The sequence below is a fragment of the Cinclus cinclus genome, chromosome 22, assembly GCF_963662255.1.
Source record: "Cinclus cinclus chromosome 22, bCinCin1.1, whole genome shotgun sequence".
NCBI lineage: Eukaryota > Metazoa > Chordata > Aves > Passeriformes > Cinclidae > Cinclus > Cinclus cinclus.
Genome location: NC_085067.1, coordinates 1126646 through 1149012, shown reverse-complemented (window position 1 = coordinate 1149012; position 22367 = coordinate 1126646). Strand labels below are relative to the sequence as shown.

At 48.9% G+C, this 22367-nt stretch overlaps 1 protein-coding gene across 2 annotated transcripts in view; it reads right to left on the bottom strand.

Moving 5' to 3' along the window:
* Positions 1 to 17470: 17470 nt before the first annotated feature.
* The window catches only part of MSI2 (musashi RNA binding protein 2), a 199283-nt gene continuing 194386 nt past the window's right edge, over positions 17471 to 22367 (bottom strand). The window contains exons 12-14 of one of the 2 annotated variants that reach the window (XM_062507001.1): positions 21852 to 22060; positions 20062 to 20139; positions 17471 to 17864 (exon numbers count right to left, since the gene is read on the bottom strand). In XM_062507001.1, the coding sequence (XP_062362985.1) occupies positions 20098 to 20139; positions 21852 to 22060 (251 nt within the window). In that variant the 3' untranslated portion in view covers positions 17471 to 17864; positions 20062 to 20097. The remainder of the gene's footprint in view (positions 17865 to 20061; positions 20140 to 21851; positions 22061 to 22367) is intronic. The other variant, XM_062507002.1, reaches the window with a different exon arrangement.

Genomic DNA, 22367 nt, shown 5'->3' with positions numbered 1-22367 from the left:
GCACAAAGTTGCTCCTGTAGCTGTGATGCACCTCGGGGGAGGTGAGTGTTTGCTTTTCTACTACGCACACTGTGACCTGAGGCGATATTGAGAATTAGGTGCTGTTTTCGCCTCTCCCAGGCAGCTGTGGCTCCAGTACAGCCTTGTAGCACCTCCATCCCTGCATCCCAGGGTTCTCTCCCGTGTCAAGAGCTGCCTGAGAGTGAGTCTCTCCACAGGTGGGAACATTTTTATCCCACCACGGGCATCCTTGGCTGCAGAAGTGTTTTTGGCTGATGCACCAGGGCGGTCTGGCTTTGCAGAGATCCCAGGCTGAACGATGTGCAAGAAGAGTGACCCCTTTATCCCCCAAGAGCTCGGGTGCTGCTGCAGGGGCTCACAGAGGGAAAGAACAGGAGCTGGAGATCAGGAAGGAAATGAGGCCAGAAAATGCAGCAGATAGTTTTTGCAAAAGGATGATCCAAGCAGCTTTGATATGGATATGTTCCCTCGCAAAGGCAGGGCGCTGGAGAAGCTCTTTATCAGTGTCAGGAGATGACAAACGACAGCGGGGGAAAGTCACGGGGCTCTCTGCAGCTGCAGCACCTTGGAAATGCTGCAGGTACCGGCGCTGCCCCGCGCCCACCCCGGCCCCAATTAATCACGGGAAAAAGGATTGTCTTTCCTCTGCTCTTTTTATAGCACCACAAGTGAGCGAGGGAAGAGGAAGAAGAGGAAAAATTGCATGTGGGCACATTTGGGGAAGATCATCCCCATCCCTTGTACACTGAGACAGCCCTGCTTGGATGGCAGATTTGTCGGGAAGAGCAGGAGCTGTCCTTGGGTCAGGGCGAGGAAGAGCAGGGGAGGCAGCAGCAGTCAGACAGGCACTGGGAGCTGGAATTGTCCCTGCAGGAGCCAAGGCTGGCACGAACCAACAGGGCAGGCTAAAAAAGAAATTGAAATAAGAGGAAAAATCAAACCAGACTTTTTGCTGTTGCCTCGTCCTTTTTGTTTTGTTTTGTTTTGTTTTTTGTTGTTGTTGTTGAAGTGTTCCCTTGAAGTCTTGTCTATATAAATGTTGAATTATATGGTTCTTTGGCTCTTTACTAGAAATTGCTCTGATTTTTTTTTTATTTTTTATTTTATTTTTTTAATGTAATCTCTTCCATTTCCAGCACTCTGCCATGTCTTGCAGAGGAATATCTGGAGCTGTTGACTGGCTCATTCTCCTGCTGCCAGGCAGCCTCTAATAAAGTTGCCCTCTGGTTCCACTGCAGGGCAGCAATCTGTAATGAAAATTTTGTACGAGTGGTTGGGAAATGGAGTTGGAATCTGGGTTTCAAGTATGATTTCGTAATACTCCAGGCAGATGTGTATATATATATATATATATATATACACACATGCATGATGTTTGGGCATTTGGAAATGGAAGAGATCATGTTTTCCTTAAACCCCTTCCTGATGGGATCAACGGGAATGTTGGTGGTCCAGACATCCCCCTTGGAGCCCTCCAGTGATGGTGTGAATTTGGGAACCAGCCCAGCCCTGATGCTGTGACTGGAATTTCTTGGGCATGCCCTCATGGCTCCCATGGAATATGGCTGGAGCTGGTGTCTTTAGAAGGGAAGCACCAGTGCTTGTCTCCTTCCTTCCTGTGTCCACGCTTAAATGTTCCTTATGGTGCCAGGGGATGCTCCCTTGTCCTTGTCTGTGTTTTTCCATGTGCTGGGATGTGGTCTCTGCTGGGATGGGGCAGCACCAAGATGTGCCGTGGTGGTGCTCCCTCCCCCTGGAGACGTCACCGTCTCCTGGATTGCTGTGACCTGGGCTGGGGTCTGGGCAAGCTCTCCTTCCCAGCCACTGCTGCTTGAGTTTGGCACATCTATGCTAAACACGCAGCACCAGCCCTCTCTGGGGCTGATCAATATTTAATGTGGAATTTACCAAGATTGACTTGAGGATGCGTTTAAAATTGGAGCTTTAGCCGTGGGTGGCAATTTCCGAGTCGCAGCAGTGGAGTTTGATTATTTAGAGAGATGGCATTTTGCACATTTAAAATTATCCTCAGGACCGCGGGGCTGTCGCAGCCCCCTCTTCCCCTAAACTGTTGACTTTACAATTGTTTTGTTTGTTGATGTTCATTATTAATCACCCTGGCTGGAAGATGGTGGTGGTGGGGTTTTGGTGCTTTACTCTTTAGGGTTTGGTGCTTTGCTGTGCTCCAGGAGCTGCAGTGTTTGGGGAAGGGAGACTTGTGGTGTGTCTAGAGCCTCCTGGCTGTCCCTGCTCCGTGTTGGCCGTGCCTGTGTGCTCCAGGCTGGGATCCAACACCCTGCATGTGCCCCTGCAGCACAGGCAGTGATGCAAACCTATTTAGGGACCTTAATATTGGAGCTGGAGGTGGTCAAGAGCAGGCTGGGTGGAGCTCTGAGCAGTCTGGTCTGGTGGGAATTGTCCCTGCCCATGGCAAGGGGGAATGGGATGATCTTTAAGGTCCCTTCCAACCCAAACCATTCTGTGAGTGTTTGTTACTCAGACTGGGTGAGTTTTCCACAGAAACTCTGCAGATGGTGCCCCTTGCCTTCTTGGGGACACTGCCATCCCTTCCTCAGGAGCCAGGCTGGGGTCTCTCCTCCCTCCCCCCAAATTTTTGCTGTCATCTGCTCATCTCCCCGAGCGTCGATGCCAGGGTGGGATGCTCTGTTCTGCACACACACACACACACACACACGACAGGGACAGATGAAATTGCTGGTTTGTCTTGGTTTGCTCGTGGCTCTGGCGGTGCTAATGGGAGCTGACAGGTCTGGAATATCTGATCTGCCTCGGCTCAGGTGCTGAACACAGAGACCACGAGAGGCTGAGGGGTGTGGGGTGGAGTGTGGGGATGTGTCAGTCCATGGGCTGCAGCTGTAAATGGTGGATCCATGGATGTGTCCAGGGGTGCAGCTGGTGCAGCCAGAGATCCCCTGCACTTGGCTGTGTAAAAAACAATTGAGGCTTTCTCTTGAGGCAGCCACAGGATTGACCCTCAATTCAGATGATCTCTGCTGTCCTTGTGAGGAGAAGGAAACTCTTGTCATTGTTCATATGGAGGGTAGAAAATATTTCCCATCCTCCCCATTATCTAATTGTTCTACTAAGACTCCGCTCAATTCTAATTAAAAAGCTTGGAAGCAACTTGTTTCATGCATGGAAAAGGAGCACAACATACGGTAGTGACAGACTTGTTTGTAAATATGAATGTTTTTACATGAAAGGGGAAAAAAAAGTGGGAATACTTTGCTAAATCCGTGGGTGAGATGTTGCTGAGGAGTTGGGGCACCCAAAGTTCAGACCTCAGCATCCAGCCCTGCAATGGCACCAGAAGCTTTATTGAAAACTTTATTTTTGGTGATTTTCTGCCCGTGTCCAGCCCCCAGACGTCACAGGGAGCGGTGGGACTGCTGGATCCAGCCATGGTGGGTCCCTGTGGATGGGATGCTGGCTCTAATTTGCTGCAGCAGGTCCCTGCTTCCACACCAAAACAAACACATGCAAAAAAAAAAAAAAATAAAGAACACCCAAGGACTCATTTCCCTTCTCCTCCCCCTTCAAATTGAAGCACAGATATGACAAGTGTTCTGATGAAGGCTGAGCGTGCCCTGAACATCTCTCCCCGTGCAGATTACTATGTAAATCAGCCACTTAATATCTCTGCTTCCCTCTGCCTGGCCCTGTGTGTCGGGCTGGGGACGTGCTGGGTGACAACCCCGGTGGTCACACCCTGCCTGTGCCACCCCAGAGCCATCCCCATGGCATGTGAGGCCTGGCTGATGCAAATCTGGATAAACAAGGCACTTAGTGATCTTTTTAGTAGTAACTTCAGGTGGGGTTTTTTTTGTTTGTTTGGTTTTTTTTTGTTTTTTTTTTTTCCCCAGCACTTTTTGGCTGAAAAACCAAGTTGACAGAGCTGGGTGATGAAGGCAGTGTCCATGGGGATGCTGGGGACAGGAGCTGTGACATCTCCATGGGCTGACACCGCCCTGAAGTGCTGCAAAGTTTGTGATCAGCACTCACAGCACATCCCTGCTGCCCTAGAAGAGGAGATGGTTTTCCCCCTGCCCTCCTGATGCATAACTCATGTTTCCCAGGTAAGAGGGAGGGTGGTGGCAGGGGTGGGAACAGGCTGGGTTTGTCCCTGCCCAGCTGGCACCTGAGCTGCCCGTGCACAGTTCCCATCCCTCGTTCTGGACATGGAGGTAGGGTTTGATGGATGAGCAGAGTGAAATGTAGATTTATTCTGAGTGTGATCTTGTTCTCCTCTGGAACTGAGGCTGGAGCAGGAGCTGTTGGGGCTGGGGTTGCAGCACCAGGGTTCAGCTTTGAGATGCTCCCATCAGAGCCAAGGGTCTGCATCCCCTCCAGCAGGAACCCACCTCAGGTTCCTGAATGTCACAGCTCTAATGACAGCTGTACATGAGGCCACTGGTGCCATCCTGGCACAGGCAGCTGGGATCCAGCCTGTCCCCCCTGCCTGGGATCTTGGCATGAACACACCCTTTAACACCCCCTCATCACTCTGCCCTTTGTTTCTGTTGGGTTTTAAACTCCCTTCTTTTCCTGCTTGCTCTGTGAGAAGATTGAGGCAGTGGCTGAGGTGTGCCGGGGTGGTTACTGCAAAGCCACAGTGATGGAAATGGTTTTGGAGTAAAGACATTATTAATGAAGAGGATAAGCAGGGAAGGTACCTGAGCTCGCCCGGGTTGTACTCGGCCAGCACATCCATCTCTGCTTGTGTTCATCCATTTCTTTAAATGCCTTCACGGGTGATGTCAGCCTGCCTGGCAGTTCTGTGCCATTTGAAACAACCAAAACAAATTAACTCCAGAAAGTTCACGTCTGAAATGGTGCTGCTTCCTGAGGGATCCTGAGAGAACTGTTCCTGGTGGTTTATCTGTGATGGGATGGAGCTGAGCTCCTGCTGCCATCCCAGGGCACATGGCATGGCCTTGTGCCCACCGTGGGGGCCAGGATTGCTGCTTGTCCAAGAGAAATGCAAATATGGGACAATCAGCCTCTGCGGCAGCAAAGTGGGATATGATGAAATCCAATCACTTAATAATCCTTCACAGAGAGGAGGGAGAATTGCAGATGAACATGCTTTTAAGTAACTTTTTTTTTCCTCACCAGAATTATTCCTCTGTGCTTTTATTCTGAAAAAAAAAGCAACAACAACAACAAAAATCATTTTGGTTTGTGCCTGGCAGAAAGGGTCACTGGGTTCAGAGCCCAGAGCTCGGCAGAGCTCTGCCACTGCATCCTCCTGCACAATTTTGGCTCCTGGAAAGGCACCTCCCTCCTTCGGGGTGCCCTCCTGAGCTTCCAGCTGCTGGAGTGGGGTCCCGTGAGGTCCCCGGGGGTGCTGCCCCATGGATGCTGCAGGGAGCTCTGGCAGGGAACGAACGCTGCAGGAGCAGAACGGCTCAGCCAGACAGAGCTGATGAGCATGAGGAAGAGGAGGCTGTGAGACCCGGATAGTAATCAAGGCTAATTTGTTGATTTGCCATCCGGAGTAATTTCTTGCATTATTTTCCCCCCCCCCCCCTACACTTTTTGCTCGGGGAGGGGGAGCAGGAGCCTCCCTGATTAGGGGATGTCGGGATGATTGATGTGTTCTTGCCGGGGAAGGTGGGTCCCTGCCCCGAGCTCCCCACCAGCTCCTCCTCTTCCAAGATCTGCCTGTGCCCAGCCTGGACACAGCTGGGCTCTGCCCCAGTGGCTCCTGGATTGAAGGGTGTCCTCCCCTCCAGTCCCCTGGACAAGGATGGAGGAGGAGGAGGAGGAGGAGGAAGGGGCATCTCCTGGGCAGGTGTGGGTTTGTGTGGAGGTGCTGGATGCTCCCCTGCCATGCAAGGGCTATGGAGCTGAGGTGCTGCCTGGAGAAAATACCATAGACTGGGGAAAAAAAAAAAAAAAAAAAAGAATCTCACTTAAGTCTTTGCAAAGCCATAGATAATGCACTGTGAGAGTGAACAAGCAGGATGAAAAATAATTGCACTCCTATTTTTCTCCAGCTTTTCTTATCAACGACTTTATCACCTTTGGTTTTATTTTACACCTTATTTAGACTTTACTGTAATCCCAGCTATTTCACCATTGACACCTCCTTAATACCTTGTCTAACACCTCTGACACCTCTGGCTAATGCCCAGGCCTGCTCCAGCGCAGAGCAGGAACAGAAAAGAGCTGAAATGGAGAGAGAGAAAAATTATTTACTACCCGGGCTCTGTGAATAATAACCTCAGAGGAGGAGGTGGGGGCCAGTCCTCCCAGTGCAGCTGAACTTTGCTCTCTGCCACATCAGTCTCCATCTGCCCGGTCCCAGGCACGGAGCTCTGAGCCTTCCACAGGAAGGGGAAGGGACAGGATTTACTGCTCCTGGGAAACTGCAGCCTAGAAAGGCTCAGCTTTGGGATCAGAATTAATTCCTCTCACTTGGACACCCCTTGCCCAGCTCAGCCCTATTTGAAATGTTCCCAATCTGTGGGTGCTGCTGCTGTTGGCAACTCTGGTGTCACTGCTGCTCCACTGGGTCCCTGAGGCTGCTTTTTTGGGGGCTAATTCTCCTTTGCTAGCCGGGGAAGGTGCCCTCTGGTTTGTTGGGACCCCTCCTTTGCTGTGCTGTGAGATTTGTTGCACGGGTCTCAGCTGTTCCTGGAGATGGCAAAGGGGATGCTGGGGCAGGCAGAGTCACAGAATCATGGAATGGTTTGGGTTGGATGGAACCTTAAAGATCATCCATTTCCAGGGACACCTTCCAGTGTCCCAGGTTGCTCCAAGCTCTGTCCTTGGACACTTCCAGGGATCCAGGGGCAGCCACAGCTTCTCTGGGCACCCTGTGCCAGGGCCTGCCCCCCATCCCAGGGAGCAATTCCTGATTAATAACTGATCTGCTCATCTCCAAAAATTTGACTTTTCCTCATCTGGAAGAAATCCCACTGAGCCCCAGTGCTGGGGATAACAGAGCATTCCGTGGAGTTTTTCCTTCCCCCTTCTCTCCAAGCCCAAAGACCATGGCTACATTACCTAGATTTAACTACCCATTACACAAACTATATCTCTAAAGCAAGGGATATGGCAGCTTTATTATAAGTTTATTACATGCTAATTCAAGCAAATAAATTTGCTCCAGCTGTGGAGCAAAGGAGATTAATAACCTCGAAGATCACTTCGCTGCTTTGATGAGTTTCTTGAACAGAGTGGAGTATATTTAGGAAGAGCAACTAGATTAGTCAAAAAACCCCTTTAATTATTAGTGACACTGTGCAAACTGCTTCCTATGAGTGGAATACCAACTACTTAACTCCCTGACCTTATTATTCAAATAAACACTCCTTATTATAGCGACATGACTTGCTCATCAACACATCAGATCAGTTGCCTGGGTGGGGGTCTGGGGGTCCCCGCTGTGTCAGCAGCCACCAGCTGGGCTCTGTGAGGGGTAGAACGACCCAAAAAGCTTTAAAAGAGCTTCATGTGCCACACAACGAGCAGAGAAATGGCTCTGCTGGAATGTTCTTGGCACTTGCTCCTTCCCCTGCTCAGGGTACTGAGTTTTATTCTGCAGTTAATTCAGATTTTTCTGGAAGTGTTTAAGTCTGGATGTTCTGAGGTGCCTCAGTGTTGCTGATGTTTTAATGTGTGGTTTGTAGAACAGCCTTGGAGGGGGCTGTGGGGTTCTTGTTGCTGATCCTCTCCTAGTAGTTGTTGTCCTCACGTTTAATGGGATCTGGGGAAATTCTGCATTTTCTAGTTTGCCTTCATTGGCAGAATGCTGGACCTGGTTGAGGATTTTTCTGCCCCTTTCACAGTTAAGAAGCAGGCCCAGAAAGGGCTCCTAGAATTTATTACAGATACCATGAAAATGTATATGGATGCCAAAAAGCAGACAGCTGTCAGAGAGACTTCCCAGTGTGAAGAAGGTTTCTACCCTGGAAGTTTTTCTGGGAGCAAGGAGCTGCCTGGGATGCTACAGGACGCAGGCAGTGCTGGTTTGGAGGGGAGCAGAAAGCGAGTGCTGGCACAGCCTGCAGCACCCCAGGAGCTGCGGGGAGTTTGTGAGTCCCCCCATTTTGGGGTGGCAATGCTGCTCGGAGGATTTGTGAGGATCTGTGAGCCCGTGCCGAGGCCGGCAGGGATCGGGAGGCACCTCCTGCTTTCTCCCGAGGGGAAGCATCCCCAGCGCCGCCTCCTGCACCCTTGAGCTGCGATCCCAGGCGCGGCTCTTCCCTTCCCTGCTCCGCTCCCGGCTCAGCCTCAGCTCAGCCCTGGCCGGATCCGCTGGATGCTCGGGGGTCTCTTTGTGGGTCCCCAGGGTCTGCCAGCCGTCTGGGGGGGGGGGGGGGGGGGAACAATGTGGGTCCAGCCGCTCTTGGAAAAGCAGCAAATCCAGAATATTCTGCTCCTGTGCTTCCCGCTCCCGTCTCTCTCCCCCAGCCCCTCTGCCTTCAAACAGTTTCTACTCTATGTAGAGCAAGCAAAAATGATGTGTTAAATACAGCCCGGGCTGAAGCTCTGAATCAAATCAATTCCTTTTTGATTCTCCAAGCTTTTGAATCCTCAGCCCTGCTGGAGGATTGTTAGCACAAGAATGGGGCTGAAGGAGCAATCCTTTCGCAGCGCTATTGACTCAATTATTTTGCCTCTTGATTTTGTATGAGCGGCCGCTCGGATATTCTGATTGCTGATGGCAGAGAATTGTCGGAGCGGCTCCGGGCTGGGCTGGGGCACCTCCACCTCCCCCTCCGGGAGCTCCGGGTGGCACCGGGATGTGCGGGGATGCTCAGGGATGTGCGGGGATGTGCGGGGATGCCCAGGGATGCTCGGGGATGCTCAGGGATGTGCAGGGATGCTCAGGGATGCTCAGGGATACTCAGGGATGCTCGGGGAAGCTCAGGGATGCTCAGAGATGCTCAGAGATGTGCGAGGATGCTCAGGGATACTCAGGGATGCTCAGGGATGCTCAGGGATGTGAGGGGACCCTCCGGGGCCTCGGAGCCGCAAAGCTCCGGCTGTGGCCGGGCCGGGGATGCTCCGGTGACCTTCCCGTGTCTCCGCTCCTGGGATGTTCGTGGCGCTGCCGGATCGATGGGGCAGAGCGAGGAGGTTGCATTTACACAGTGTCACGACTTATCGGTATTGACAGCTCGGCCCGCGTGTCCTTTCGGCCGGCGTGTGCGGGTTAGTGATGCCCCAGCGGCACCCGGCAGGGGGAGAGAGGCGGCTCCGGGCCCGGGAGGTGATGCTGGACCCGGCCCTGGGTGCTGGACCCGGCCCTGGGTGCTGGACCCGACCCGGGGTGCTGGACCCGGCCCTGGGTGCTGGACCCGGCCCTGGGTGCTGGACCCGGCCCTGGGTGCTGGACCCGACCCTGGGTGCTGGACCCGGCCCTGGGTGCTGGACCCGACCCTGGGTGCTGGACCCGACCCTGGGTGCTGGACCCGGCCCTGGGTGCTGGACCCGACCCTGGGTGCTGGACCCGACCCTGGGTGCTGGACCCGGCCCTGGGTGCTGGACCCGACCCGGGGTGCTGGACCCGGCCCTGGGTGCTGGACCCGACCCTGGGTGCTGGACCCGGCCCTGGGTGCTGGACCCGGCTCTGGGTGCTGGACCCGGCCCTGGGTGCTGGACCCGACCCTGGGTGCTGGACCCGGCCCTGGGTGCTGGACCCGGCCCTGGGTGCTGGACCCGGCTCTGGGTGCTGGACCCGGCCCTGGGTGCTGGACCCCTCCAGGTGTTCATCCCCCTTTTAGCCTCTCGGCTCAGGTGTCTTTTGCTGTGTAACTCGGGCAATGTTGGGACAGGGATGGGACCTGGTTTCAGCTCCACCTCCAGTCAGGAGGGTTTGGAGCCCACAGCCCAGCCAGGCTCACTTTTTCAAGATTAAAAAAAGAGGAATTCCCCACCCATCAAAAGGTTGTGAAAGGACCGATAGGAAGCACTTAGGATGAAAGGGGCTGAGAGGAACAAACTGCTGCTTTGAAGAGGTAAAGCCCTGTATAAATCCTGAGCAGTTTTACTGGTGGCCGAAAATGTGTTGCGGGCTTAGAAAAGGCAAAAGCAGGAACTTTTCTCCTGCTTTTTATTCTTGCTGATGTTCGTGCCACACCAGAGCCCGTGCTCTGTGGATGCAGGAGGCCACTGATCCCTGCTGGGTGTCACCAAGGGATGGAGACAGAGCTGATTCTGTCCCCGCTCCCATCTCTCCGCGGCCGGAGCGAGGCGGGGTCACCCGGTTAATGTACGTTTCAGTCTTCATTGGCTTTTTAACTAGTTCTTAATCACTAATTATTAGTGAGCGGGTGCGGTGCGAGGGCTCCTCTCACCCGCTCCGGGGGCGAGTGCCACTCAGTGCCACAATGCCACTCAATGCCACTCAGTGCCACTCAGTGCCACTCCGTGTGTCACAGCCATTAGCGGGCTCTGGGCCGGGCACTGTCCCCCGCTCCTCGGCTGGTCCCCAGGGTGGGAATCTCTGCTGGCAGAGATTCGGCAGCGGGTGGGAATGTGCCCGGGTTTCAGCAGCCCTGACCCCGCCAGGGTTGAGTTAATGTTGGGAAGGTCAGGCTGGGCACCTGGGCTTGGGGACCCTGCTCATACTGGAAAGAGACTTCGGTTTCACAAGGGCACTCAGTGATAGGGGAATGTCTTCAGGCTGAAGGAAGGCAGCTTTAATTTGGATATGGGGGAGAAATTCTGCCCTGTGAGGGTGAGGAGCCCAGGCACAGGCTGCCCAGAGAAGCTGGAAACGCTCAGGACCAGGCTGGATGTGGTTTGGAGCAACCTGGGATAGTGAGAGAAGTCCCTGCCTAAGGCAGGGAGTGGAACTGGACGGTTTTAGAAGTTATTTCCAACCCAGGCCATCGCACGGTTCTCTGATAGCTCTGTTTGCCCTGCAGAGCAGCAGATGCAGGCAGCCGGGCCCGCGGGAGCTGCTCCGTGCTCATTCCAGCCGTGCCGTGGAGGTAAATAGCAGGAATCAGCCTTTGCCTAATGCACAGAGTCAAGTACCGCTGCCCTTTGCAAAGCGCTAATGAATTACAAGTGTCTGTCCTTACCCAGCTGAAAACTGCAGCCCTGCGCCCTCGACATGTGGAGCTGCTGGAATTGCTCATTTCTTACGGTCTCTGAAATAAGTGAATGCAGAATGAGAAAGAGGGGTGGGTTCTTTTGGGGTGGCAGCGTCGCAGGGCTCTCAGGCTGGGTGGCATCCGGGCTCGTGACGCCACAGGGACTGGTACCCAGTGGAACAAATGAGCTTTAAAGCCTGCTATTTTATTATTCTTTATTAATAATGAGGCGGCCCTTGTAAATAGCCGTGAAAGGGAGCGCTTAAGCTGATAATTAATAAATTCTGGCTTGGTTTCTGCTGCCGAGCTGCAGACTCGAGATCGCGCTGGGGGATGCGTGGCTCTGCGGAAGAGCAGAGGATGCTCAAGTCCTTTAAGCAATAAACCTGGGATTTACTCCGAGATTTTGGGACAGCCAGGACAGCCAGCTGTGGCTTGGGGTAGAGCAGAGCCTGTGGGACAGGGCTGGGGGGCCTGGGGCAGGGGATGAGGCACAGGGGTGCAGGAGCTCACTTGCCCCATGGGTGCCACAGCAGGGCCTCGGTGCCCAAAGACCCCACGAGGGTGACACTGGGTGACAACCCCAGCTGCCTCCTGCAGCTCATCCTTCCAGCTCACCCATAAATGTTTATGACAGAAGGGAGAGGAAGTAAATCACATTTATCTCCCTTGTTTTCTTTATCGGGGCACTAATTTGACAGGGAAGGGAAATTTTTGCTTATTTTACAACTCTGATTTCGGCTGCAATTTGATTTCAGTAGCTGGGAGGCGAACACAAAATCTTATTTTTATTCCAGAGCTGGTATAAAAATTTACATTTTGACACCGACCCCCCACTCCCATTTCAGTGCTGCTACAGTGGGCCCGCGGGCTTTGCACAAAACACATCACCCACATATAATACACTCATAATTCACTAATGTTTGCTGAATGACAGGGTTAAGTGGCTGCTATTCCCGGCCTCCCACCACACTAATGTACTCCAGACCCGCGCTCCTTTTCTTCTGGATTGCAGTCAAATCGTTTCCTGCAGCCCCCGCAGTGGAAGCTCCTTCCACCCCGAACAAACATGACTTCCGAAATTATTTTCATTTGTTTTTCTAATCTAATTTTCCCCTCGGTGCTCCACTAATCATCAATCCCATTAAGGGCTTGATGTGTTGACTGCTTTCCAGAGAGCCCGTCCTGCATCCTGCCGTGCTCTGACCTTCACTGGGCTGAGCCCCCCGGGACCCCGAGGGGATGGATGCCTTGGAGGGGGCTGCTGGACTGGGGAGCTTTGTTGGTGCTGCTGGGGCTGGAGCATCCCCTCCATCCCCGCTCAATCCCACAGCCTGATCTCCCCAGGAAAAGGAACCTGTGTCATCCTGGAATAACGACTGATGAAAAATGAGTGTTTACAGCCTAAAGGAGGGGTGGGGGCAATTTGGCTCTGTTCCAGGCCAAGTGTCAAAGGGAAACAGCCTCTGGTGTGGAATATCTGAGCTGAGAGAGGGTGAGAAGGCAGAGAGAGCATCATTGCAAAGAGAAAAATACACAGAGCAAGGGTGTGGGGGAGTGGGAACTTATCCAGCAGGACTGGGAGCACGCGGGCACCCACTGGGAATGGGATGAGTGCTGCTGATGCCAAGGATGCAGCTGGTAGGGCACAGGGGGAGGGACCAGCCCTGGGACACTGGGCAGGGGACAGGGACAGGGACAGGGACAGGGACAGGGACAGGGCAGGGATGTGCTGCCCACCCCGTGGGAGCAGGAAGGGCAACAAGGTGATGAGTTTTGGGGTGATGGGGCTGATCTCACCCCACAGGAATAAATATTCCCCCCTCTCCCCCCCAATGAAATGGACTCCGTGGATCTGTTCAAAACAGTTTATTGTATTTTTTTGTCAGACAAACACATTGATTTCTGGACCACAGTAGAGGATGGAAACCTTTCACAAACTTATTTATTTGAAAATACAAATATAAAATTATACTTTCCACATCTGTGATGTGAGAGACCCCCATCCACATAGTATTTTACAACAGGGCTTCAGAAAGCCATACACAGAGACCTGAAAGATGCTTGATATATATAGATACATATATATATGTATATATATAAAAAAAAAGTCACTACCAAAGTTCTCATCAGTTCATACTAAAGTATAAAAGGAAGGGCTAGGCCTGCCACTGTGCCATAGTTTATTTAGGTACATTTATGACCACCTGAAATGCTCACTTGCATCCTGGTACTGATGGGAGTTCAGAGCTCGTACGACAGAGGATGACAGGGGTGCTACCTACGACAGACGGGCCTGGGCAGGGCTGGGGTGACCCCACTGACCCCCAGCCCTGCCTGGACACCGAGCTCTCCACACAACACAGTCAGACTGCTGGGGGGCTGACAACCCACCACGAGGATTTGCTTTCTCAAGCTACTATCTTTTTTATTTTTTTTTTATTTTTTTATTTTTAGGTTTTTTTTTCCTTTTTAAAAATTATTATTGGTTTGTGGTTTTTTTTGTATTTTTTTTTTGGTAATTTTATTACAGTATTAAAGTATTGCTTAGCTTACAGAATCTCCTCACGTAGTGTTCTCAGGGGTTGACTGGATTCTGTACGTAGGAAACTCTACAGTGTCTGTGTGCAGACTGGGATCTGCCGTGTGTCTTCCATGCATCCTGTCTCTTCACCCTAACACTAAACCTCACTTCTCCCTCTCTCTCAGCTGTGCCGCTTTTAAAAAAACAAACCAAACCACTAAAAAAAAGAATTCAGAAGATTCCACCCAAGAGACATCGCCATAGCATAAAAGACAGCTATGAGTTAGTGTTGTTTTTTTTGTTTGTTTGTTTTTTTTTTTCATTTTTTTCTTTTTTTTTGTTTTGTTTTTGTAAACAGTTTCATATGCAATATCATACAGAACCATGGCTGGCCTTCAGTAAAAATGTAGTAAACTATATTGCTTTATTATTGATTATGTTGCATTGAGTGAATGGCAGAAACAAAACAGGAAGGGACGTGTGGCTGGAGTCACTAGCCCTCATTCACACTACAGATGAAAGCAGGGAAGAAAAGAAATCCCAACACCTTTCAGGTCGTTATCATCCACAATTACCCAATGGTTTAACTAAGCCTAGCAAGATGTGTGACATTCACCAGCAGACGCTGCTGTACAATGGAAAAAAAAAATCAACTTACAGCAAAGAGAGCCATGCTACCTTAAAGTCCAAGCTACAAATTGAACTCAAAATGAACATTTATGAAGTGTAAGAAAAAAATAAAAACCCCAAAGGACAGATCAGGCTTTGCTTTAATCAAGCAGATCCCAAAGGACTCGGTTTGAAGGAGGAGGGTCCCAAGCACTGGTGGCTCCTGGGCATTGTCCCTGGAGTTGGGGACCTGGGGTGGTGGAAATCCCTCGTGTTGCCCATCCTGGGGCTGAGATCTGGAAAGCAAAGGGCACTCTGTGCCTGGCAGTGCCCGAGGCCAGGCTGGACACCGGGGCTTGGAGCCCCTGGCCCGGGGAAGGTGTCCCTGCCATGGCAGGGGTGGCACTGGGCAGGTTTTAGGGTCCCTTCCAAGTCAAACCCGTCCAGGATTCCACCTTCCCTTCGCCCCCTGGGCTTGAGTAAGACAAAGGTGGAGCTGAACCTTTGTGCTGAAAAATTTATAAAACCTCCCCCCGCAACAAACGAAGAAAAAGAAAAAAAAAAAAATTAAAAATCCTTCAAAATTGATTTCTAGATGAGTGGGGGACTAACGTGAACCTTAGTCTAGGTAGCCACATCAAAACATCTTGGATTCCACGACATTTGTGCTATGGGCCACTGGGACTTCTCAAAAGGTATATAAACATCTAAAACATATTCACACAGATTAGCAATTTCTTCTGAGCATTCTTAAAAAAATATGTTTTTTTTTTTTCTCTTAGTAAAATCGTTTTAATATACCGTGCCTCCCTCTTTTAAAAAATAAATTAAAAAAATCCAGTTTTGCATATCTAGCATTAGCATTTAAGGTAGTATGGCACATCCCCTTTCCAAAGTCAAGGGTGGGGATCTACAAATGCCTTAAGAGTTTGCCAGCATTTTTAACATTGTGAGACCTTTGGTTAGTTGAAACCGCATCAGATCAACGAAAGAAAAATAATAAACAAGAGAAAAAAAGCACAGAAAGAAAAAAAGAGAAGAAAAAACCAAAAATGGAAAACCTTCCCAAAATTATTAGCATTTTTTTTTTTTCTTAAATAAGAGAAAGTTCTATCCTTACTGGTCCTAAATCTGAATAACTACATCTAAATTTTTAACCTTAATTACGATACACCTACCAATATGTACTAGAAGAGGAAGAGAGAAAGAGGGGGGGAAAAATTCACTACACTACCATCAGGACAGCACTCTTACAAGATAAGCCATTTTATACACTATTAACATACAACAATGATCAACAAAGAATATTCTATGAGGTGACAGGGAATGGAGAGGAAAACCAACTGGTAGTACAGTACATCATCAACATTGACAAAATAGCAATAAAAAATTCCCTGACAGCACACTGAATCACAGGGAATTTGGTTCGTAGTATTTTTTTTTTTTTTACCTTTTTATTTTTTAAAGAATTCGGTTTTATTTCTTTTATTACTTGATCAAGTCTCAATATTTAAAAAGCGTCCAGCATTTTGCTTAAACCTGGTTGTTCTGAAATAAGAAAAAAACCTAAAATATTACATAAAAAGCATGATTATTATTTTTTTTTTTAAAAACAAGAAAAACAAGGTTTCTCCTTTCAGTTAGCAGTATGGTGCCTTGTTTTGTTAAAGATGCCTTGCTCTACCTTGTCTATTGAATGTCTACATTAATCTACTTGTTAGTAAAATTTACAAAAATAGGAGTGCAGCAGCTCTTTTTAACAAATGTCGCATTCAGTGTCTTATACTGGCTGTACCTAAAGTACCAAATTTATAAACGTAACAATTTAAAAAAATATTAATAAAACTTGTCAATATTACGTTAAAAAAAGAAGAAATATATCCACACTACAGTATGTTCTTAATGCCACCTACCATGTTGTACTTCTAGTTTGCTGTTGCAGGCCTATTTACCAATATTAAAAAAATTAAATTAAAAAATATCCTTCATAAGTTTCCTCCCCCAACAGAGGACCATATATATAACAGCCAAATATTAAACATGTGCAAATAGGAAACTGTCAGTTTTTCCCCTACCAGTCACAGTGCAATGATGTTTTATACTTTATTTCTTTTAAATTCTGTTTACAACTACAATAAATTAAAATCTTCCGTTGCTTCTAGGGTGAAACTTGTAGCACTGAGGTATTCCCAAAAAAAAAAAAAAAAAAAAAGAAAAAAAAAAAAAGAAAAAAATCAAAACCAACCAAAGTTGCTTTCTAATTTGTTAATACAGAAAGTGATGGATAATAAAGGAAACCATGCAAGCTGGACGCTGCTCTGCCCACACGGGGTGCACAGAGCAGCTGAAATGACTGGACAGCAAGTTGTTCTAGTTTAAAACAATGAATTAAAAAAAAAAAATCCAACAACAACAACAAAAAAAAAACAAAACCAAAAACAAACTAAAGGTGTGCTTTGAACCGTAAATGCGTTAAGTAGGAAAAATCGTAGCTTCTTGATCAGTTTTGGGAAAAGCAGGTTTTAAATTAAAATAAAAATACCACTAGACTGTTCCTTTGTAAGCTGTGCACGTGTGAGAGCAAAGCTGCTGGGATGAACTGGGAGAACTGGGAGGGTCCCACAGCATCATAACCCCCCCGGGCCAGCTCCGGCAGCTGCTCCAAAAAAGCTACAACTTCAACTTCCTTGTCTTTTTTCATCCATTTTCATAGAGAAACTGCCTTAGGCTGACTCCATCACAAAAATAGGTTTTGTATTTCTCTTTCTCAATAGTTTCTATGTAGTTAATGGAATTGTATTTACAGCATTTTATTATTTTTTTCTTTTTTTTTTCTTTTTTTTTTTTCAGAATTCACGATTTCAAAAAACCTTATATCACCTCTTTCAACGACAAAAAAAAAAAAAAAAAAAAGAAAACCAACCAAAAAAAAGCACTTATATAGAAAAAGGACGCGCAAAAAGTTTGTCGCCCTCGCCTTATTGCCGAAAATAGAGAGAGAATTAGAGTAACCAAGATGCCACAAAGGAAAAGAAGGGCCAGAGAACCTGTTGCTCCCCCCTCCCCGTGCCCTGCCAGCCGAGGCTCCTGTCACCATCTCAGCATCCTTTAAGCAACAACTACGTAAAACAGAAGGGAGGAGGAGGAGGAGGAGGAGGAGGAGGAGGAGGAGGAGGAGGAGGAGGAGGAGGAGGAGGAGGAGGAAGGAAAGAAAAGCAAAAGAAACCCCTTAATATAACAGTTACACTATGGTTAGGTTCTAGCTACATACACAAAGAATTCTGACTACGTGGCTACGAGACTATGTCAAAAAGGCTATGAAAGGATGTGGGTTTGGAGAGGCTTAAAAAGAGGAGGGGGGAACCCATCGAGAAAATAAAACGAACAAGAAATGGGTTTTATATACATACTTTTAAAAGCTGTTGTTTTTATAGTACAGCAGATTCATGAGATGATGAGAGAGATTTTAAACAACCCAAGTCCTTCAGTGCCACCTCCAGTTTGCCTTGGCGGTGATGGTGGTGATGATGGTGATGAAGATGATGATGATGTAGTGCTCAAAGTCTGATGAGATCACCCAACCGTGGGGCCCTTCAGAAACTTCGCCCTGTCTTGCCCGGACATCCAGAGAGACTCTGTGTGGACACGGACACGGGAGAGGGACAGTTAATTGGGGGATTAAATGAGGATTAAAAATTAGGATTTTTAACCAAAAACAAAAAAAAGAAAAAAAAAAAACAATCCAAAGTGTTTGCAAATACTTTGTGGCCACAGCCTGCCCCAGTGCACTCCAAGGGAGGATGCAGAAGGAGCAGCTGGAATGCTGAGGTGTTCCCAGGACAGCCCCCACGGGAGAGGGGTCTCATGTATTCCCTGCTCTTACTTCCAGCCCCATCCCAGCTAAGCCTGGCCTGGGGGCTTTGCAGAGGGCCGGGCTGGCTTAGGAACAGCACAAAGTGAGTTGATGTAGGGCCAGGACAAAAACGGCTCCTCGGGCATCTGTAACGCCATGAATTCACAGGGCTTTGGTAAAATGAGTTTCCTCTGAAGTATCTGGAAGTGACAAGTTTTGCCTGGGCAAACTGAGGTGGCCAGAATTTATTTTATCCCTGAGCTTCAGCCTGCAACTCTCTGTCCCTGCCAGTGCTTAGAGCTGAGATATATAATGTATAAAAGATATAAATATTTAGGGCTCGGGCTCTGGCTCTGCAGGCAGCCGCTCACAGGGTGAGGATGCTCCCTGGTCCTTTTGGGATGACCTCCAAAAGCCCTCCCCAAATATCCGTGCCCGGGGTGAGGTCCCAGCAGCATCCTGCAGGGATGTGGGAACTGATCCCTGCCCTGGGAACCTGCGGCTCAGCCAAATCCTGCCCCGGGGATGCCAGGACCAGCTGCCACAAGCCTTTCAAACTCAACGTTCCTTGAGGAATTAATAATAAGGCTCATTTCCTCCTCTCAAAATCTATTTTAATTAGTAATGAGCAACATTAAAAGCACTTTGTTTTTAAGTCGTTAATGGTTTGAGTCTCAACACTGGGCAGTAAGTGATGGCTGCAGTGATGGGTGTGCTAAGTGAGGAGTGATTACAGCCCATCAATCTGGCGGGGCTGCCGTCACCCCGAGTTATTAGCTTGAGTTATGATGTTCTGCTCGGGCTCCAGCTGGCCTCGGGTACCACCTTGCTATTCCAAAGGCTGATGGCCCAAGAAACGTGAAGGATTCTGACAAATTGAGCGGCCAACAGACACCACTATGTGCAAGTAATAGCTGGGATTAAGCAACAGGGCTTATGGCACTTCTTTCTTTCCCATAAAAAACGCTCCTTGGTGGAGCAAATCGATTGATAGAACAATTTCAGGTAATCTTGGATGTGTGTGTGTGGAGATGGAGTCAATAGAAACCCCCTCGATCCACTAGTGTTTAGGTAGAAATCTACTTTTATGGAGTTTAAAGTCTCTGAATGTTTTCCGCAGTTCCCAGCCCTCTGACTAACTTTAATTCTAATTTCATACACTGATTTTTGAATGTAAATGATGTGACATTGATCATGTAGTGCTGGGCAAGAGGCAGGGAAGTAAAGTCTGTCACATCCATTCCATCTGCCTGTCCGGGCTCGGAGCTCTGGAGGCAAACCCCTGCCATTTAACTGGGACAACTTCTGCTTTTCATTGCATTTCCTAATCTACTCCATTCCGACTGTTAAGAATATTTGTTTGCAAAGATGAATATGCCAAAGGCCAAATAATAATAAAAAATAAAAATTAAACATTTAATTAACTGGAGCTTAGTTCAAAGGGTAGGAAACTGGCAGCGATCCAGGGCTGCGGTGCTCAGGTAATGCCTTTAATTTAATTTGCTCAGGTTTAATTTTTTTTTAATCTTGATAATTGCTCTATGGTTACAAGTTACAATGTTATCTTTTAGCTGTAATATTTGGTACAGCACTTAATTAAGAATGATGGTTTCTCAGCAATAAAGCAGTAGGGCTCAGCTATTTTTAAACCAGTGCGCTGGGAGCAGATCTCTGATCCCATTGGGATTCTGGCTGCCGGCACTGGGGGTGATTCCCCACAGCTTTCTGGGTTTTCTGCCTCTTCAAATTATTGCATGAAGCATCATGAAGAGTAAAAAAGTGATTTTTGGGGAATTTAGCTTTGGATCTGTCTTCCAGTTTCCAGCCCGTGAGGTTGATTTGAGTAGCACAAATCACAGAAAGGAATGATTAAAGGCCAAGGAAAGACGAAATAAAGATAAAAAAAATTGTTCACTTAAAAGTAAATATAGGGGAGATGGTAGTTCAGCACAAAGTACAAATGGGATATACTGTAATACCTCCAAGTGAGATGGCAACCAACCATGTGTAACGTTTCAATGGTATCCATTTGTAAAAGCCGTTGCAATCAAAGGTCCCTAAAATTGTACAATTGTTAAGTTCATCAGTGCTCTATACATGGGAACAGCTGATTATTAATTTTGCCAAGAAATTATCAAAGGACTTGAAAGACTGTGTTGCCAGCATGAATAGGGATTTCCAAGAGCTGTTCTGGTCACCAGGTGTGCTCAACCCTATGGTCACCTTTCCAAGACCATCATCTTCTCATTCCCCCAGGTGCAAAAATAAGCTTTGGGGTTCTCCCTTTTTTATTTTTAAATCAGGGTTAGTAAATGGAAAGTGTTAAATAAATACATGTGTAATAAAAGCTATGGGATTCTTTGCAGTTATTGGGGGAATTAAGAGGCTGCCAATCTGCAAGTCAATTATAAAATGGTTCTTTGGGAAGTGTTAGTGCAGACAAATCTGGATACCCAGGCTTGGACCTGGTATCAGTTGGTATCAAGTCCTATCACTTGAAAAACAGGGATGTTGCTGAGACCAAAGTGCCCAAGTTTTCAAGCACCAACAGGTTTTTAGGTGAAAAATGGAAATCAGAGGTGTTGTGAGCGGTGAGAGGTGGCAGTCTGAACGGATGCAGCTCCTTGCAGAGCAGTAATGCTCCACGTTTGTGCCGGGATTGATCCACAGGGATTGCCAGGTCTGTGGTGTGGCCACAGGAGGGGCAGGCTGGGGATGGGATTGAGCACACGGGCACAAAGCCAGGCAGAAGGGTTTGTCTTTTTTTTTTTTTTTTTTTCCCCAATTAAAAAAATAACAGTTTCAGAAACTTTGTCTGCACTACACTCCTGCTCCCCACATCCAATTCCATCAGGGAGTGAAGTTCTCCTCTCAGGTGGAGGGACCTTCGGGGGAGCCTCTGCATTTTCTCATTGTCCAGGAGACAAAACCCAGCTCCTCACTGTCCCCAAAAAGGGCAGGAGCCTCGCTTGCGGTGGTGCTGGGGGTGCCAGTGGGGCAGAGGCCAGCCCCATTCATGCTCACACACAGGTGACACAGCCACGTGCAGCCTCGTTAAGCCAATCTGTGCCCCTCATTAGTGCAGTTCCAGCCCCAGCACGGTGTTAGCAAGAACCTCCCGCCGGCCCCGGCGCCCAGCACGGCCCCTCGCCCCAAACCTGCGGCTCTCAGCCACGCCAGCACCGCCTGGAAGTGACCCCAAAGGTCAGCAAACAGGTGAAGGTGAGCAGGACACGTCCTGGAACCTTGCTGGGGTTCCCACCAGTCAAATTCCTGAGCTAGTTTAGCTCGTTTAGTTTAGGTCTCGCTCTGCCTGCCAAAGGGTGCATCAGCCAGGAGGGGTAGCTGGGTTGATATAAAACCCATATGGACAAGCAGGGATTTAAGCCCCATATTTATTAAATATTGCCCTTTGAGACACGCCATGTCTGGCTGCAGACGGCTCCAAAGGAGATGTCCAGGTTGCACATTAGGAAATAATTTCTTCAGTGTAAGAGCGATTAATCAGTGGTGGAGTCACCACCCTGGAAACGTGGCAATTTTGTGATTTGGTTCACAAGGCGGTGAGACTTCGGAGGTTTTTCCCCTCCAAACTCAACGATTCCAGCTGTTACATCCCGACAATTCAGCGCTCCCCGGGCCGGCCGTGGCTCGCAGGTTCCGACAGCGAGAAGCCGCGCTCGCCGTGGGGCCGCCGCCACCACCACCCAAAAAGCCCCTGCAGAACCCCCCTCCCGGAGCCCCCCGAGCTCAGCACGGGGTTACTTACGGCGATGCCGTGTCCGAAGCCGGAGCCCGGCTGCGGGCTGGCTGCACTTATGTAGTTACCCACGCCGGAGTCCTGGCTGGCCGTGCCGTAGAGATCCGCGACGGGCCCGGGGCTGTTGGCACCGGGGAAGCCTCCGGGCCGAGCTGGGTTGGAGCCTGCCGGGGAAGCGGGTGCGCCAAAATTCGGTTGAGCACTGTAGCTATTCAAGACTGGTGTGCAGAGAATAAAGCTGGGTATGAGGCCAGACGCCGGGCATGCACCGGTATTACAAAGCCAAACACCAGAATAAACAGCCTAGGCCCAATTCTAACACTTAACCAAGGCCATGCGAGAGGAGAGCAAGTACTGGAGAAGAGTCAGCCCGGACTACTACGAAGCTTAGAGCTCCAAATATATATATATATATGGATATATATTAAAAAAAATAAATAAATTAAAAAAAAAAAAAAAAGAACAATCATTCAACACACTACTGCAACCAGAGACTGGAGGTGCTCATTTTCACCAAATTATCAC